The 18,023-nt window shown below is 42.3% G+C and overlaps 1 protein-coding gene across 2 annotated transcripts; it reads right to left on the bottom strand.

Annotated features, from left to right (window-relative positions):
• Positions 1-340: 340 nt before the first annotated feature.
• Positions 341-17,179, bottom strand: LOC142016030 (uncharacterized). 2 transcript variants are annotated; one of them, XM_075000079.1, is made up of 7 exons: positions 16,970-17,179; positions 11,445-11,561; positions 9,922-10,029; positions 9,176-9,292; positions 7,353-7,469; positions 6,019-6,102; positions 341-4,515 (listed from the first exon to the last, which is right to left on the bottom strand). In XM_075000079.1, the coding sequence occupies exons 1-7, from the start codon at positions 17,169-17,171 to the stop codon at positions 4,139-4,141; spliced, it is 1,122 nt and encodes a 373-aa protein (XP_074856180.1). In that variant the 5' UTR covers positions 17,172-17,179; the 3' UTR covers positions 341-4,138. The 2 variants fall into 2 exon arrangements, with proteins under 2 accessions (XP_074856180.1, XP_074856181.1); XM_075000080.1 differs by lacking the exon at positions 6,019-6,102.
• Between the last annotated feature and the right edge of the window lie 844 nt (positions 17,180-18,023).

The raw sequence follows: 18,023 nt of genomic DNA, 5'->3' as shown, positions 1-18,023 counted from the left end.
TACAGTATACATCGAGGCTGCCAATTATGTTTGAAGGCAGAGAACTGTAGAACAGCACATTACCATGAATGTGAAACGTGTCTTTGTAAAATTCAGTGATGTGGCTTTTAGGGGTGATTTAAAGTTTTTGACATCTTTTCATTACTCAAGTCTGGGGGCAGAAGTGAAATTGGAGATGTGTTAATACATAAATTCCTACACACCACTGAATAACCTCAAGATGCCAGAAGCAGTTAATTGGGGTAAATTTAGCTATGTAAATTTAAGGTGCATTCAAAAATCAACCTCAAGAGTGGGAGGTTGCGCACGCCAAATAAGTGACATGGTCTTTTCAGTATAATTTTAGTTAAGAGATGTTTTTATTTTTTCACATAATGTAAAAACCAGAGTCTCTGCAGCAAATGCCTTTTTAGCATCCCTGAATATTTTTGCTTCCACATGTATCTGCAATGGAGAAGCATCACTGACAGTGGAAGCACAAAGTGATAAGGAAAAAAAATCCAGTACCCAGCCTGCATGATGAGATGGGAGAAGTCACTACAAACACTGGTGATACCAAGTCCAAGCGAGAAAAAAATGAGGAGACTCAAGCCACGTCTTGGAGGGAGGCCATGAAAGGAGGCAGTCGCTGGGGTTGTTTACAAGCCAGTACACAACTCCTTACTCAGCCTGTTCTCAATGAGTTCAGTGACACCTAAGGGGGCAAGTTCAAATGCAAGATAAGAAATATTTGACTTTCTGACTGAAGCAGTGGAAACTGCTTACAGACCATCTTTTATGGTAACAAGAAGACACTGTAAACCTATGGATGGACAGACCAAGTGCTCTCACACTGAGAAGGTCCTGGGGAGACTCATAGGCTATACCTACACTACAGTGATCATTCAGCAGAAGTCACTGTTGGAAGAGATTTCCTGACAAAACTTCTGTTGACAGAGTGTGGCCACACACAAAAGCCAATTGGAAGAGAGCTTTGCTCTGTCAACAGAGCAGTCGGAGTGCCTGGCCACTCTCTTGACAAAACAGGCATCCAGAAGCACAGCATGCAGGGCTGCTCATTGTTCTGGGTGCCCTGTCTGTCAAGAGAAGGCTCCCCAGAGTGTCCACGTAGCATTTTTGTTGAAGAACCTGTCAACAAAAGGCACTTTTCCTCATCTGGGAGAGGCAGAAGGTTGTTGGCAGAAGTGCCAACTTTTGTTGACATACTGTCAACAGAACAAAAAAGCAGTAAAGTAGCACTTTAAAGACCAATAAAATAATTTATTAGGTGAGCTTTCATGGGACAGACCCACTTCTTCAGATCATAGCTATATATAGACTAGCATGACTTTCTCTCTGTTACTCGTCAACAGAACACATTTTGTGTGTGGCTATTCCACCAGTTTTGTCGACCAAACTCACTAATGTAGACATAGTCATAATGAATGGATGACTCGCCAATGCTATACCCAGAACCAGATGTGCGCTGATACAGCACTTGAAAGGGCTGGATGCTGCAGAATCCCAAAAGAGGTGATAGCACGTGAACTGACTCAGGAGCTGGCGAAAGTTGTACCCACGAGCCCTGCCCTTAAAAGATTTTAGTGCCAAGCTACAGACTTTACTAGCACAGGAAGATTTGAAGGGAGTATCCCTCCATCACCCATAACTGACAGTGGGGGCCAGCATGTGGCGATGCATGGCTCACCCGTCTACGTGACAGTCATTCTGAAAGATGGAGGATATGCTCAGAGAAGTTGCTCACTCTTTTGGATGGTGAGGGTCTTGAGTTTTGAAAGTTGGATGACCCCCTTAAACAACAGCAGAGATAAAAATAATGGCCTGAGTTCCTGATGTGATTTCAGCAGTTATTCACCAGAGTAATTCTGAAGAAGGCAATGTATCTGGAGACAGTAAACAAGCCCACTTTACCCACCAGGTGTTCAGAGGTCCTCTCTTTGCTAAAAATATACTCCTTCACTTATATTTGAAAAAGGAGTCACCCACAAATCCTCCTGTGCCGACTTACGAAAGTCAGAGAAGAAAAGAATAGAGAAGAAGTGAAGAAGGAGCCTGTATTGCAAGCCAAACCAGCAGCCCCCAAAAGTCAAGAAGGAGCAGTCAGACCTAAGGGAAAGGGAGATAGCCATCCCACACAGGGTATGCCAAAATTTGCAAATCATGTGATAACACACACGCCCCCAACACACAAAAAAGACCTCCTCCCTCTGTGGCCAACAATTCAATGATCTGTTTGAAACTTAGCTAAACTTGGCATACTTGAATATGTCTCACTTAGGAACATAGGGGACTTTTTGTGAAAAGTCCTATAATGCTGAGTGAATAAGGGAGCATATTGCATCCTGACTGAAGAATTACTTCTGCAAGGTTAATCTGTGTGAACCAACGACCACCCCCAAAAAGTAGCTGGTAGGACCTGCCTTAGAAATTATAGTAAAGCTGGAAGCACAGCTCCTGGACAGCGTACTCTAAGTAATCTCCATGTTCAGCTCCCTATGTAATAAGTTGTTGATGTGGCACAGACACTTGCTTGACCTAAAAGCTCAGGATATGCTCTAGACAACTTTTCACGTTTTGTCTTTTAGATATTTTTTTAAAAAAGGATTCTTTCTACGAAAGATAATTGTGATAGTACATATATCAAGAATTTCTATTTTATTTAGAGGCAACTATGGGAAAAAGATGTTTTCTCTAAGTTTAAGGCACAGTGGGTGTGTCTACACTAGAAACTAACTTCAAAGTTAACGTTGAAGTTAGGCACTGCTTCAAAGTAGCCAGCAGAGAGTCTACACACATTTTCCCTTACTTCAAAGTTAACTTCAAAGTAGGGAGCCCAACTTTGAAGTCCTTACTCCATTCCTGGGAATGGAGTAGTGCCCTACTTAGAAGTTTAACTTTGAAGTAGTGTGTGTGTAGGTGCTCAACTTTAAAGTTGCTTACTTCAGAGTTGTACTTCAAAGTAAGCAACTTTGAAGTTATTTTTGTAGTGTAGACAGCCAGTGAGTTACTGATTTTGACTAACCATTTTAGCCAGGAAATTAGAGTCTTAGAGCTCTAATTTTGGCCTGAGACACCATGAGTTACCTACACTTATGAAGTCAGCTGAATTCTAAGCGCATTTTTTTGCTTTGCATGATAAAATTTGAGAAACACAGTCTTCTTCAAAAGTGCAAAAGCAGAATTTGTTATACAGTTGGGTGCTGGGATAACTGAAGGCAATACAGGCTATCTGTCCTGGGAAAAGAAATACATTCTTATTGAGATATCAAAGGGAGTCTCTCAGACAGGACAGAGCTTACTGGAACTCAAATTAGTAAAGTAAGGGGCCATTGAAAAGCACCACCTTTCTTTCAAACCATTCATTTTGTTTTGGTAAAATTGTCTTTGTTTCTAATTTAACTGAGTTTAATAAAGATCCTTGGGATCTGAGACGGTGGAAATTCATGCAGCCTGTTACCTAATTGCATGTAAACCTTTCATACCTGAAAGTACAGTGCATACAAAAGTTCAACAGCAAAAAAATGCAAGCAACAAGTAACAGTACAAAATATAGTGACTTAAATTCCTTCAGGTATTATACATTCCAGCAATCAGATCCAAAGTTTAAAAACAAATACACATCCTGACATAATTCCCAGGAGCACAGAAGCTTATTAAATTAACATATAAGCTATTTTGTAGCTGTGTCTTCCATGTGTGTACAGCTCCTTGCACAAGTGACTTCTGACTTAGACTAGGGTCTCTGGAGTACAGCAATAGAAAAAAATAAATAATATTTACAGGCAAGCAAATGCACTGCCAAGCATGTTCATTAGGCATACAGATAACCTCTTTTGAGCAATCAGAATAATGTCAACTCTGTCTTACATCACCTAGAAAACTAATCCACCAATGTATCCTTCTGCATGGGTTTGCATGTGCAGTTTTGGATTTTTATTTGGTTCAGTACATGATGATAGCTTTTTACTTGAACTAAAGTTGTTCAGCACAAGAAAGCAGAATCCAAGTGTTTTGCTTTAAAAATGCTGATATCCTATAAATCTGCAAAGCCCCTTTAAACAGGATAAATATTTGATTCCAACACATTACAGCAGGTGTCACTTCCACCAAGTGAAAAAAAGGCAATAAGGCAGATGGTTTAAAATTCACACACAATTAACCGTTTCTCTCCACAGAATCGGTCATTCCACTTGCCGTTTGAATGGAGTTCTACACAGTCCTCATTTCCATTACTATTACTGGGTTCCTTTGTGTTCCAATTGGAATACACAATGTTTTCTCCTTTTAGGTATGTGAAGCGACCCTCGGTCTGAATATCATTTATCCCAAGAAACACAAGTTTGTTGTACAAAGCAGCTATCTCCTGGATGGCAGCATTCTCTGCAGCATTCCGAGGAGAAGCAAGTTGGCCTCCAGCTTGGGAGCATCTTTGTTTCAGGCTGTCATAGTTGCCTTCATAGCCGCTGGTCATGAATATCTTTCCACCAACAATTCTGCCATTTGGGAATGTTGTAACTAGAATACAAAACAATCTCCACATTAGGCCTCTAGTTAAGGGATAATTCTGTGATATCAATGGATTAATGGGGTCAGGTGGTGGAAATCAGTTAAACTCCATTGATTTAAATGGTGTTATATCACTTTATAGCAGCTGATCAGCTGAATCAAGGAGTCTGTCACTAAAGTAGGGTGATCCTTACTGCTATGTGATAGACTAAACCCTGCCCTCATACCATACCGAAGCCTGCAGTTTCCCAAAGGACCTGATCCTAGAACCACTGAAATATTCAAAAACAGGCATTTTCTGTGGGAGTTCCAAGATTGTGGAATTTATTCCCTAACCCTTGGCCTGTATTAGGTCCTATTTTGGTTTTCAGGGCATGCTGCAAAGCCCATTTCTGCTTCCAGTGCAGCACACTGCGTGTTATAAACAGAAGATCTAAGTCCACCCATCCCCCTTTGACAGTACCCCATTAACATCAGAGAGAGATGCTGAAATATCCAGATGGCTTTATGTTTCCTTTTAGATGTAAGGGCAGGTCTAAACGAGACCTGAAAGTTGATCTTAAATACGCAATTCCAGCTACAACAGTTGTGTAGCTGGAATCAACATACCTAAGATCGATTTATCAGGGAGTCCTCGCAGGGGGAGGTCAACCAGAGAGTTTCTCCTGTTGACCATCCTTACTCCTCATAAGAATGAGGGTATCAGGGTCGACTGTCAAGCCCTGATGGTTTGAATTAGCACGTCCCCCTTTTGGGTCAATCTTCCACATGTGAGAAGACCAGTGCTTGCTGGGAGATATTTATGTTAGTAACTGGATTCATTGGCTACGTCTACACGTGCCCCAAACTTCGAAATGGCCATTTCGAAGTTTACTAATGAAGCGCTGAAATGCATATTCAGCACTTCATTAGCACGCGGGCAGCAGCAGCGCTTCGAAATTGATGCGCCTTGCCGCCGCGCGGCACGTCCAGACGGGGCTCCTTTTCGAAAGGGCCCCGCCTACTTTGAAGTCCCCTTATTCCCATGAGCTCATGGGAATAAGGGGACTTCGAAGTAGGGTGGCTTCCTTTTGAAAAGGAGCCCCGTCTGGATGCACCGCGCGGCGGCAAGGCGTGTCAATTTCGAAGCGCTGCTGCCGCCCGCATGCTAATGAAGCGCTGAATATGCATTTCAGCGCTTCATTCGTAAACTTCGAAATGGCCATTTGCATGGCCATTTCAAAGTTTGGGGCACGTGTAGACACGGCCATTGAGATCTAAGGGTACCTGGAATCACGCCAGAGAATTCATCTCTTATTGACATGGGCCTTTGTATTCTCTTTGTGAAGAGAAAGTGCACTGCTTTATATCTTATAAAGCATCAGGAAAGTCTAAGGCACTGTACAATTCATGAATAATGAAGATGAACTAAACCACTATTTAAATGCATCAGACTACAATTCAGAGGGCTTAAAAAGAAATCAGAGAGATAGTTGTGTTGAAAAGCACCATCCCAACACAGTATCATCCTACCTTTTTGGTACTTGGAGAAGCTGCTTTGCAGAGCTTTCAGCTGCCCTTCCAAAGTGCTTACTTGCCTTTTAAGAAGAGTGATCTCTGAATGGAAATGGTTGCATTAATCTTAATGTCATAACTAATAAACAATAGAAGTAAATAACTGTTTTATTCTAGATGTTTTGGTTATGATCTAATCCTCTATAGCCATGTCTACATTGATCCTTCTTTTCAAAAGGGGGATGCAAAAACGGTGGATCAAAAATGCAAATGAAGCACTTATTTGCACATTCAGTGTCTCATTTGCATAATGACAGCCACTCGCCATTCTGGAAGTGCTGTTTTCAAAAGCCAAAAAAGCCATGTAGGTGGGTTCTTTCAAAAGGAAACCTCACTTTTGAAAGCACCCTTCTTCCTAATTTTTTTCAATGATTTCTGAAAATACAAAGTTATCATACAAGGAAAAAATTGTAATCATAAGAATGGGTTTACAACTCTGTGATGTGGAAAATCTGTTTACCATTTGAAATCTTGGTTCCATTATGTAAATGAGAGTTTTGTCACTGACTTCAGTGGGACAAGGATTTCAGCCAAGGAACAGATGACTGATATAATCTATAAAATACTACTGGTTAATCTTGTATGTCATAGTGATGTTCTGATCTTTATATTTAGGTGATGTCATATATTTGCAGGTGAACCAGTTTTACAAGATGTAAACTATACAGATATAAATTAATGTGCATTGGAAAAGAGATAATCTCTTATTACAGTTAACTCTTTCATATCCAGCAGCCCTGGGACTGGGAGGCTGTTGGATATTTAAATATGCTGGATAACAAAGTTCATCTCTCCCCACTCTGTCCCAAGTGCAGGATCTTGCTCAACCACTGCCCCATTACCTTGTTGTTGAGGATGGCAGGGAGTTGCTTGCAGGGCTCGCACATGGCTATGCCATGTGGGGAACCTTTGCTGGTGGTGGGCACTGGGAGGGGAGCTGCTCTGGGGGCGGCCACCACCAGGCCGCTTGGGGAGCTGTTGTGGTGGTGGGTGCTGGGTGGGGAGCTGCTGCCTGTGGCAGGCACTGGGTGGGAGAGTGGAAGAGCTGCTGGCTGTGCACACACCATAGGCCACCAGAGAAAGAGGAGGATGGCTGAGGCAGGACAGAACGTCGGTTAATTGAGAATTCCCATTATACAAAATAAAACAGAGTTTACCGTATACATATTTTACCTGGATGGGGCTTAAAGTGGTCCAAAATCCATTAGTACAGAGAAACAGGGCATGCACTAAACACCCTTCCCCCAGCAGACAAAACAAACTAACTAACCAAATCCCATTGCTCTACTTACCCGATAGTCCACTGTCTCCCTTTGCTCCTTTTTCTCCTACTGAGCCTTTATCACCTTTTGGCCCAGACGAACCAATTTGTCCTTTGGGGCCCTGTAAACCTGAGCTTCCTTGTAACCCTATGGTTAGGTCCAGTGAAATAAGTACAAAAAGATCAAGTTAATCTTCACATAGTTGTATAAATTCACATTAAAAATAGAAGACATTTATACATTGCCTTTTCCCTCAAACTATCACAGTATTCAACAAATCAATCCAGCCTTGATGCCTCTTGAACTAAGTAGCATTATACCAATTTTACAAATTAACTAACTGAGACCCAGACAGGAGACCATGTTGACCAAGGTTACTTAATGAAAAAATAGCACACTAGGTATAGAACCTAGATGTCTTGACATGCAATAAACTGCTCAGATTAATGGACAGCCATGCCCTCACATTGTTATGCAGCAAAACATGGGACTGAGTTGTAATGCTACTAATCGCAGACAAATTACAACTTCCACAGGTTGTGTCCCAGCTTCTTCATTCATAAAATATGGATAATCAGTCCTGGCTTTAGACTACGTTCATGTCCATCAAGTGCTTTGAAAATGCAAAGCATTCTATCGCTATTAAGAATTGTAACTTTTATACACATTGCCCTTTTCTTGATAATAGTCTGCCTGAGCAACAAATTGCACAGATAAACCATGAACAGTGGATGTAATAATGGTATATATAACTCTGCCATCTAACACCAATTAAGCCTAAATGATAAATATCATTACTGCAGAATCTTAGACTTATCAAATTTGAAGTAATTTTGTTTAGACTAATAATTCTGACATCACGTAGAGGTTGAAGGTAAGCATAAAAAGAGATTCTATAAAGATTTAACAATTCATAGCTTGTGACTACAAATGTGGTGATTAAACTTGGTAAGATATGTCCTTATTTGGACTCAAAATGAAGGATTAGTTTACTGTCAGGTAAGGTAGTTTAATTCTCTGAGAATGCTTATTTTCGCTCTTCTGACTACACTAAGGCTACATCTACACTTGCCCCCTTCTTCGAAGGGTGCATGGTAACCAGGCTGATGGGAGAGTACTAATGAAGTGCTGTGGCTAATTCTCCCCCACAACAACTTCAAAGTGTCAAACTTCGAAGTGCCAGCAAGCTGTGTAACCGCGGGCACTTCGAAGTGCCTGCGCTACTTCAATGTACCTTTATGACCCCAAAATTTTGGCACTTCAGAGTTACTGTGGAGGAGAATACATTGCAACACTTCATTAGTAATCTCCCATCAGCCTGATTACCATGCACCCTTCGAAGAAGGGGGCAAGTGTAGATGTAGCTTGAGGGTTTGTCTACACGGGGAAAATGAGCGATATAGTTAACGATGCTATGTATTTATTACACTATAATTATGCTGGTCAATTTCTCTGTGCAGAGAAACCCTAATTGGCACAGCTTAGACATGCAGACATTGAAATACTGAAATTGTGAACCACCTCCCCTCGCCAAGTTATTCACTCAGCAGTTTTTAATCTGGTCAAAACTAAGAATTCCCATTAACTGACTATATTCCCAAGAGCTGATTTCTATGGCAAAGGAGACTTACTTATGCTTCAGATAAGAGTACAGACTTCGGCTTTGCATTTAACCAAATAGAATCTTTAGCCCTTTCACTGCATCCTTTTACTCTTCTCTTTAAGCTAGTAGACAAATTCTCTGCTGCTGTAAATGGACAGAACAAAACTGTGGCAATTTGCAGCAGCAGAGAAATAATTACAATGGAAGTGATCTTTGCAATGCAGCTTGCAAGCTGGCCTACACCACTTACCTCTATCCCCATTGCTCCCTTTTGCTCCCTTTTCACCTACTGAACCTTTGTCACCTTTTGGCCCAGGGGAGCCTGCGATTCCTGGCTGGCCCCGTGAACCTGTGGTTCCTGGAAGGCCTAGAGGATGATGAAAGGGATGAGATGTACAAAAGCAGCAATTTTATCATTGAGTGTTCACTATTCCAGTGAGTCTCCTGATGGGAATAATTGTGGTCTTTGTCGTTGACTTGCTGATAGAATCTGAACGAAGAATGCACAGGGACACGAAGAGAAGGAGGAATTGAAAATCTGGCACCATCATAGGACAGGTTATAAATATTGGAGGGGAAATTCCTACAGCTTTTTGGTGCACCGTCAAACTCTCCCATCAGATCCAGATGATTCAAATGTGACTTGTATAATACAGAAATTAGAGACAGTTAAAGAAAATTGTACATCCCACTGCACAATAACCTACAACGATCTATTTCTGTATCTAGTACCACTAGATTGGAAACAATCCCTGAAGTATCGGAGGGGTAGCCGTGTTAGTCTGGATCTGTAACAGCAGCGAAGGGTCCTGTGGCACCTTATAGACTAACAGAAAAGTTTTGAGAATGAGCTTTCGTGAGCACAGACTCACTTCATCAGTGAGTCTGTGCTCACGAAAGCTCAGGCTCAAAACTTTTCTGTTAGTCTATAAGGTGCCACAGGACCCTTCGCTGCAATCACTGAAGTGTGAAGCAGCATATAATGACACCACTTACCTCTCTCTCCTTTTACTCCCTTTTCACCTGACGGACCCTTATCCCCTTTGGGCCCAGAAGGGCCCACATTGCCTGGGTCACCCTTCAGACCTGGGACTCCTTGCAATCCTGATGAAACAGATTGAAAGGGAAATACATGAAATGTTCATTTACATTATAACTCTGTTAGGACTACCATCCCTTCTTGGAAAGGTCAGTCCTTTTTTAAAAAATAATGCCTAATTTGTCGCAAGAAAGTAAAATAGCCAAGTCCTGTTTGGTATGACACACATAAAATGTTTGTAGTTAAGCAATATTAAACTCATTTGCTAGCCAATCTGAAGATGAATGCAAAACTAAGGCCGCGTTAATTTAAAAGTTCAGGCCATTTCACATGTACCTAGAAATGAGTCAACATACCTTTGGTTCACTTACAGTTTTGTATGAAAATCATGTGAATTTTGTTTCAAAGTACAATATTTTTGGATGAGTGGGTACAAGGACCAAGTCTAAAGAAAACCTTATTCAAAACTTCTGTAAAGCTAAACCACTGACCTTAACACAGTTCTGATATTAGGTCAAACTAAGCCCTGAAACCAAACTTTATATGGATTTACTATCAGGAGACTTACTCTACCCATGGGGAAATATAGGATTGCTCCATTACTCTAGACATAGATTTTTAAATATTTAACTTAAATGTATTTTTCTTCAGTTTTTTTATTCCAATAGTACTAATTACAAACCCTTAGATCATGTATCTTAGGCACTTCAGGATTCACATTTAAGATTCTTGTAGTTAGCATAGACATGCTTACTTTCATTTCTGCTTAATTCTGGCTATTTTTTTTTCAGATGGTTAGTGGTTAACATGGCCATCTCTACCTGTGTGCAGAATATGCAGTGTTGTAGGGCACCTGAAAAATCTGGGAGAACTCTGGGTCTTAGTGTCCACTCCTCCATACTTTCCTATCCCTGTTATGTGGCTGTGCTTCCTCCAGAGAGGGTCTAGTTGACTTAAAAGTGAAAAAAGACTGCCAGACCTATAAGCAGAACACTGAAACCATTGAAAAGCCACTCAAGTGGAATGAAGCCATTCAACAGACATTTGCCTACCCCAGGTATATACTGGGAGTTTCTGAATTTACTGTGTTAGTTGACAGGGCCTCAGCTTAAAATATTCCATAAGTGTGTTGCTGAAAGTATTACACACTGAAAGCCTTCTACTCGACTGCACCACTACAGAGGTATGTGTGGGGGGACTACCCCACACTCATCGGAAGACGCACAGGAAATTCGCAGGAAGGGGTGAATGGGGGCAGAGCAGGGATGGGAGGGAGAGGGGCATATGGCTGGTGTCCCCACTGGAATCCCTGCACCAGTCACCTCTGCTGAAAAAAAAACAACATTATCCTTCTCATGGCTGCCATTGGGCTTAGGGGTACCTATTTAATAATACTGCATAGGGCCCCTAAATCCTAAGGACAGCCCTGATGACTCGTGATTACATTAACCTTCCCAACCAAAATAACCACAGATCTTACCTCTTCCTCCAATATCACCTTTCAGACCTTTTTCTCCTGATGAGCCCTTAGCTCCTACTGGTCCAGGAGGGCCCATCTTTCCTGGGGGACCTTGTGACCCCTTTAATCCTTGTAATCCTAGTGTTGGGTCAAAAGAAAAATCAAGAGATTTAAAAAAAAAAAAGAAGAAAACAAAACAGGATTGAACCACAAGAGACTTGCAGATGAATAGGATAATGTTTATTAAAATTGGGTCCAAATTCTGCTGCGACTCTACTTTTACAATTCATCAAGGGTTTCCAGGGTATAAATCAGATAAGCACCTGCTCCTTGAACTCTAATAATAAAATATAAAATCTGGTGCATTTCAGTGGTCCTGATTAGAATGCAATTTTAGTATTGTTTCATTAAATGTCCACCTCTTCCATGGTGTCAGGATGGCTTCATAATTAATTTAATTGCAATAGCAAATGGAAGAAATGTGTTAAAAAGGGTACTCATGGGGCAAGTGATATGTAACCAAAATTAATATCGTGTGAATCAAAGAAGAGAATATATTTGTGTGAGTTGCAGAAGATAATATATTCTGCGTTGCAGATATGAGCAAATAGAGAAAGAAAATATTGGTTTAATATTCTTGTCCATGAAAACACCCCAATCCACACTCACTTCGCAAATAATTCAGAATATTCAAGGATAATTTGTTCACAGAAAAAGAAGAGGAAAAGAGATTTCTGCTTACAAAACTGAAGCCATTCATTCACGGAGGGAAAGAGAGACAGGTGACTTACAGGAACAAACATAAACCAGGCAAAATAATAGCAAATATTCAGAGACAAATCCCAAAAAACAGTTCACACAAACCATTCAGTGAACAATTGCAAAGAATAAGCTTGTGTACCATATTTATCAACTGTTTGTGCACAATATACAAAAAGGAAAAAAAGACTAAATTGTTCAGATACTTTATTTACAATGAATAATATGATCATTTTTAGGCACCTGTTGTAACAAATTCTCTTTCTATAACCTGAAACCAAATGTAACATTATTGAATAAGAAAGCAGTCCTCAAATGTAAACCCATATCAAGGTAACACCCACTTCCATGAAAGCTCATTACCTAATAAATAGAATTGTTAGTCTTTAAGGTGCTACAGAACTGCTTGCTTTGTTCGGCAAAGGTACAGACTAACACAGCTACCCCTCTAAGACAAGTGTTTGGTGCTGTTATTTAACTGCAATTTACCCTAAATGTTAGGGTGTATGGGGTGTCCAGGGAGGGGTAGCACCTCTGCTGTGGGGGACTTGTCATGTCTCTTCAGGGGCAGGTCATGCAACTTTGATAGCCGACAGGTATGAAACCTTCGGAGAGATAGGGACTTACCTATCCCAACATATGAAGTTGGTTCCTGTGGACTGGACGCATGAGATCAACAGTGATATCCAATGACCAGGAAGGTGGCTCTGTAATGCACTGTGGAGCATGGAGGGCATGACAAGGCACCAAAGATGGCATGGCCCTCCACTGCAGCCTAAGAATGCTACAGCTGTGATGACTTTTCGTACCACTGGAATCAAGCTTCTGAGGCCGAGAGAGTGGAACTGCCCCTGTGCAATGGCTTTTCCTCTTTAAACATTCTTTCACACCGGGTCTTTGCACTCTCTCATCTCTCAAATCAGTCTAATTTATTCGTATACTTTATCCTTCTACACTTTCTGTTTACTTCAAAGTCCTGCAGCAATGAGGGATGGGCGAAGTGACAGATGGAGGTGACTACTGGGAGTCATAATTCCAAACCTGCACATAAGTGGCCTGTGGACTTTGGTCCCTGGAATCTGACCCTAGGACAATGGAGGAGGTCAGCAACATCCCAGGTGACTGAGCAGGCCCCTTTAGGGGGAGCACTGCTCATTCCCAAATGAAGGAGGGGACCTGAAAAGGTGTCCCAAAATTTGCTTGTCCCAACCAAACTGGCCAGCATGCCGCAGCTAGCAATTTTACCCTCATAGCAGTCGAAAAACAATGAAAAGAAAGATCATATTTGGAGCATGGAACGTTTGCATCCTGTTGGACAGGGAGAACACTATGAGGCCTGAGAGAAGAACGGCCCTCATAGCAAGAGAACTGGCATGCTATAACATTGACATAGCTGTCCTGAGTGAGACCAGGCTTGCAGAAGAAGGTTCTATCTGTGAACTGAAAGGAGGTTACACCTTCTTCTGGAAAGGCAGGCCAGAAAATAAAGACAGAATCTACAGAGTGTGACTTGCAAACAAAACATCACTTCTGTGCCAACTTCCTGACCTACCAACTTGCATCAGTGAGCGTTTGATCAAGCTCCATTTCCCCCTCAACCCCTCTTGCCATGTTACTTTAATCAGCGCTTATGCCCCCACTCTGACCAGCAGTGAGGAAGCAAAAGAGAGTTTCTACAAGGACCTTGATTGGCTTGTGAAAGCAACTCCTTCTAGTGATAAACATCACCTTTGAACTGGAAAGGGGTGCTGGGGCATCACAGCATTGGTGGCATGAATGCCAATAGCCTTCTGTTGTGCTTGTGTGCAGAAAATGACCTGACAATTACCTACACTCTCTTCAGGCAGGCTGATAAGTACAAGACCTCATGGATACACGCGATATCAAAACAGTGGCACCTTGTTGACTATGTCATCAGTTGCAGGTGGGACATTCATGATGTTAAGGTCACCCGGGTTATGCTGGGAGCTGAGTGCTGGACTCATCATAGACTCGTCAGATCTGTCCTTAGGCTGCACATCACACTACTGCACCACAGGAAACTCAGGGTTGTCAGACCCTCCTTCAGCATTGGGAAGCTGCAACATACTGGTCATCGCAAGCAATTTACAGCCCACCTTGGCAAAGTGCTGACATCCCTGGGACCTTTGACTGGAGACCCAACACAAAAGTGGGACCAGTTTAAAACCATGGTAATGGAATCAGCCAAGTTGACACAAGGACTAAAAAAGAGAGTTCATCAAGACTGGTTTGACAAAAATGATGAGACCATGCTGAAGATTTTAGAGGAAAACTGGAATGCATTTCTGTTACGGCAAAATGATCAGTTCTCAATCTCCAAATATGGCCATTTCAAGAACCTTCAGAGACAGGCACAGACTGCACCTCACAAAATACAAGATGAGTGGTGGGAGAGAAAAGCTGATGAAGTCCAATACTACTCTGACACCAAGAACTCCAAGATGTTCTTCAGTGCTATCAAAGCTGTATCTGGACCTTCAAAACCAAGTACTACACCTCTCCTGTCTGCAGATGGCATGAGCCTCATGAGGGAGAAGAGCACCATCAATGATAGGTGGAGAGAGCACTTCAGCAACCTTCTCAACAGGCCCTCCATTGTCGATCCTTCAGCCCTAGAACAGATCACTCAAAAACCCATGACAGACAGGCAACAATGGATGAGGTCAAAAAGACAATCAGCCAGACCAACTCTGGCAAAGCCTCTGGGATGGACGGTATCCCTGCTGAAATTTTCAAGACAGCAGGACAAGGGTCACCTGAAGTCTTTCACAGCATTTTGACCAGCATCTTAGAAGAAGACATGCCCAAAGACTTTAGGATTGCCACAATCATCTCACTCTTCAAGAACAAGGGCAACAAAGCTGACTGTGGAAATTACAGGGGCATCTCCTTCCTCTCTACTGCTGGGAAGATCTTAGCTCGAGTCATCCTCAACCATCTGATCACCAGCATCTCAGAGGAGAACCTACCAGAAGCACAGTGTGGTTTCCGCCCAGGCCGCAGCACTATTGGCATCATCTTTGCTGTTCGTCAGGTCCAGGAAAAGTGCATAGAGCAGAACCTGGATCTATACACTGTCTTTACAGATCTGATCAAGGTGTTTGACACCATCAACAGAGAAGCCCTGTGGATTATCCTGTCAAAATTTGGCTGCCCAAGAAGATTCAGTAACCTCATACGCCTGCTCCATGATGACGTGACTGGCTTTGTTCTTTTGAATGGCAAGTCCTCAGATCCTTTTGAGATATCCAGTGGCATGAAGCAAGGGTGTGTGCTGGCCCCATTGTTATTCAACTTCTTTTTCATTTGCATCCTGAGCCACGCAGTTAGGGACCTGGACCATGTAGTCCACATAAAGTACAGGCTTGATGAGTATGCCATTTGAATGCTAAAACCAAGATGCTTGAGATGCTCATCCTTGATGCCCTTTTTGCTGACAACCGTGCACTTATGGCACACAAGAAATCTGATCTCCAGCTTATCATCAACAAGCCACTTGCCTCTTTGGTTTGACCATCATCCTAGGAAAGACCGAGGTACTGTTTCTGCCTGCTTCAGGATCTGCTGCTCTCCTCGCTTCAATCTCTATTGAAGGAACAGAGTCAAAAACAGTAGACGAGTTCAAGTACCTCAGCAGCGTGATATGCAATGATGGTTCCCTTGACAAAGAAGTCAATGCCAGGATCTGCCAGGCCAACCAAGCACTAGGACATCTGAGAGCACGATTACTGAATTGGCACAATATTCGACAGACCACTAAACGGAAAGTGTACAAAGCTGCAGTTCTGACCAGTCTCCTGTATGGATGTGAAACCTGGACCTTGTACAGAAAACATGTGAAACTGTTGGAGCCCTTCCACACACACAGCCTGATGTCAATACTGTGCATTTGATGGCAGGACAGAGTTATGAACCTGGAAGTCCTTGACAGAGCAGGAACCACAAGCACTGAAGTCATGATTCTGAAAGCCCAGCTTCGCTGGACACGCACAACATATGAATGGAGGAGTCAAGAATCCCTAAGCAACTCCCCTATAGCGAACTCTTCTAGGGAAAAAAGAATCAAGGTAGGCCTCAGAAGAGGTATAATGCCTGCATGAAGGCGAACATTGCTCATGCTGGATTAAAGTCAAAGCAGCTAGAGCAGCATACAGAAGAATGAACAGGGTGGCATGCCGTCATACGACATGTGTATAACAACTTCAAAGAGCAGCGATGCATACACCTGACTGATGCTCATGAGAGGAGGAAAGCAACAGTAGCAGCCACACCAACAGAGTCAAGATCATTTCCTTAACCCTTCCTGTGAATGCCCATGCGGTTCGAGGGTTGGACTGCTCAGCCACATTTGAGTCCACAAGCAATGAGCCTGTGCAAGCTGAAGATGTCATTGCTGGACACGATGGACCACCAAGAAGAATCCTAAATGTCTTCTAAGAGCCCAGTAAGAAGCGGAAGCATTGATAATGTGCTAGAAAATATTGACCTTCCCTGGTCTGGCAAATTCTCTCATCCAGCACTGGTCAGGTCTCGAGGGTGCCAGACAAGAGAGGTTCAACCTATAGTAAGAGATTTCATTGTGAATAGGAACAAAACAGCCTATTCTATCCCTGCCTTTAGTAACTAACAATACAAACATAAGTACTTTCATATGATTAATTTTGCTGAGAGCTCCACAGTTTACAGGAAGCATCTGTTAAATGAGAAATAGTGTAAAATGTTACCAGGCATGTGAGTATAACATTAGGAAATAAATACTTCAATACCTTGACTTCCCTTTTCTCCTTTAGGACCTTCCTTCCCATCTCTTCCATCTCTGCCTGGTAATCCATTCTGAGGTGACCCACACACAACTAGCGTACACACATGTTGATCCCATTTCTGAACACTCTGGCTTGGATTTGTAGCAGATGCATTCAACAGCAATATTTCCAGAGCAAAACAGAGCAGGACTGCAAGCAGCAGCATTGTCCAGGCGTCTGACCTGTTTTTAAAAAATCAAAGCATTACCCTACAAACATTTCAACTCCATGAAATCAGTTTCTCTCTCAAAGAATAAACTGATTAAACAAAGACATGCTCAGTAATTGCATTCTATTTCATTTATATCCTGAATCATCATTATTTTGCTGAAAGCACTAGTGCTCTTGGAAAACAGTTTATTAAATTTTGACTAGATCTTAAACATTTTTTAAGTTTGTCCTTTGTTAAATAATGCACCACGCAAAACCAGAACAAGCTAAATTTAAGTCTCATTTTTATCACCTGCTAATTAAGTGTTTGCAGACACTTGGGCCCTGATCTTATTTCTTATCCTATGTGGATGAGAACCGATGCAGTTCCCACAGCTATCAATGGGAGAGGCAGGTGTCCTCCCATGTGTGATGTAATTGCTGGAGCAGGCCACCACTGTTAAGATTTAAGTGAACAATTGCTTTCGAGAGAGTGAAGTGGGTTGGAACCAGCTCAGGTGCACTGTGTGTGCTGGGAAGAGGACCCACAGGCTGGACAGGCTCACTGTCCTAATTCAGGACACAACTGAAGTGCTGCTCTCACAGACATTGGTGTAGGCAGGGGCTGCTCCGGAAGGCTCAGAAAAGAGTCAGAGTCCTGGCTTTTTCTCTCATATCAGCCAGTAGAAAGGTTCCCACTGGGCACATGCTGCACCATGTCCAAAGGTACTTCAGTGACTGCAGTTCCTCTGTGCTCTTGCATCAGTTGTGCCTGCAGAAACACACAGGCCCAAGGACCTCCCACAGAGTCACTACCCTTTACACAGGCTGATCCATAAAGTGACAAGTGAGCCCCTAAACTCCAGGG

The sequence above is a fragment of the Carettochelys insculpta genome, chromosome 7, assembly GCF_033958435.1.
Source record: "Carettochelys insculpta isolate YL-2023 chromosome 7, ASM3395843v1, whole genome shotgun sequence".
Lineage (NCBI taxonomy): Eukaryota > Metazoa > Chordata > Testudines > Carettochelyidae > Carettochelys > Carettochelys insculpta.
The sequence above is the reverse complement of the archived record's forward strand: the minus strand, read 5'-3'. Positions and strand labels throughout refer to the sequence as shown.

Bases quoted from the DNA above. Each gene is read 5' to 3' on its own strand.
- LOC142016030 (XM_075000079.1), bottom strand. From the start codon at position 17,171: ATGCTGCTGCTTGCAGTCCTGCTCTGTTTTGCTCTGGAAATATTGCTG. The intron at 11,562-16,969 runs GTATTGAAGTAT...ACCCAACACTAG, and splicing joins AGGAGAAAAGGGAAGTCAAG to GATTACAAGGATTAAAGGGG. The intron at 10,030-11,444 runs GTAAGATCTGTG...CTGTTTCATCAG, and splicing joins AGGTGATATTGGAGGAAGAG to GATTGCAAGGAGTCCCAGGT.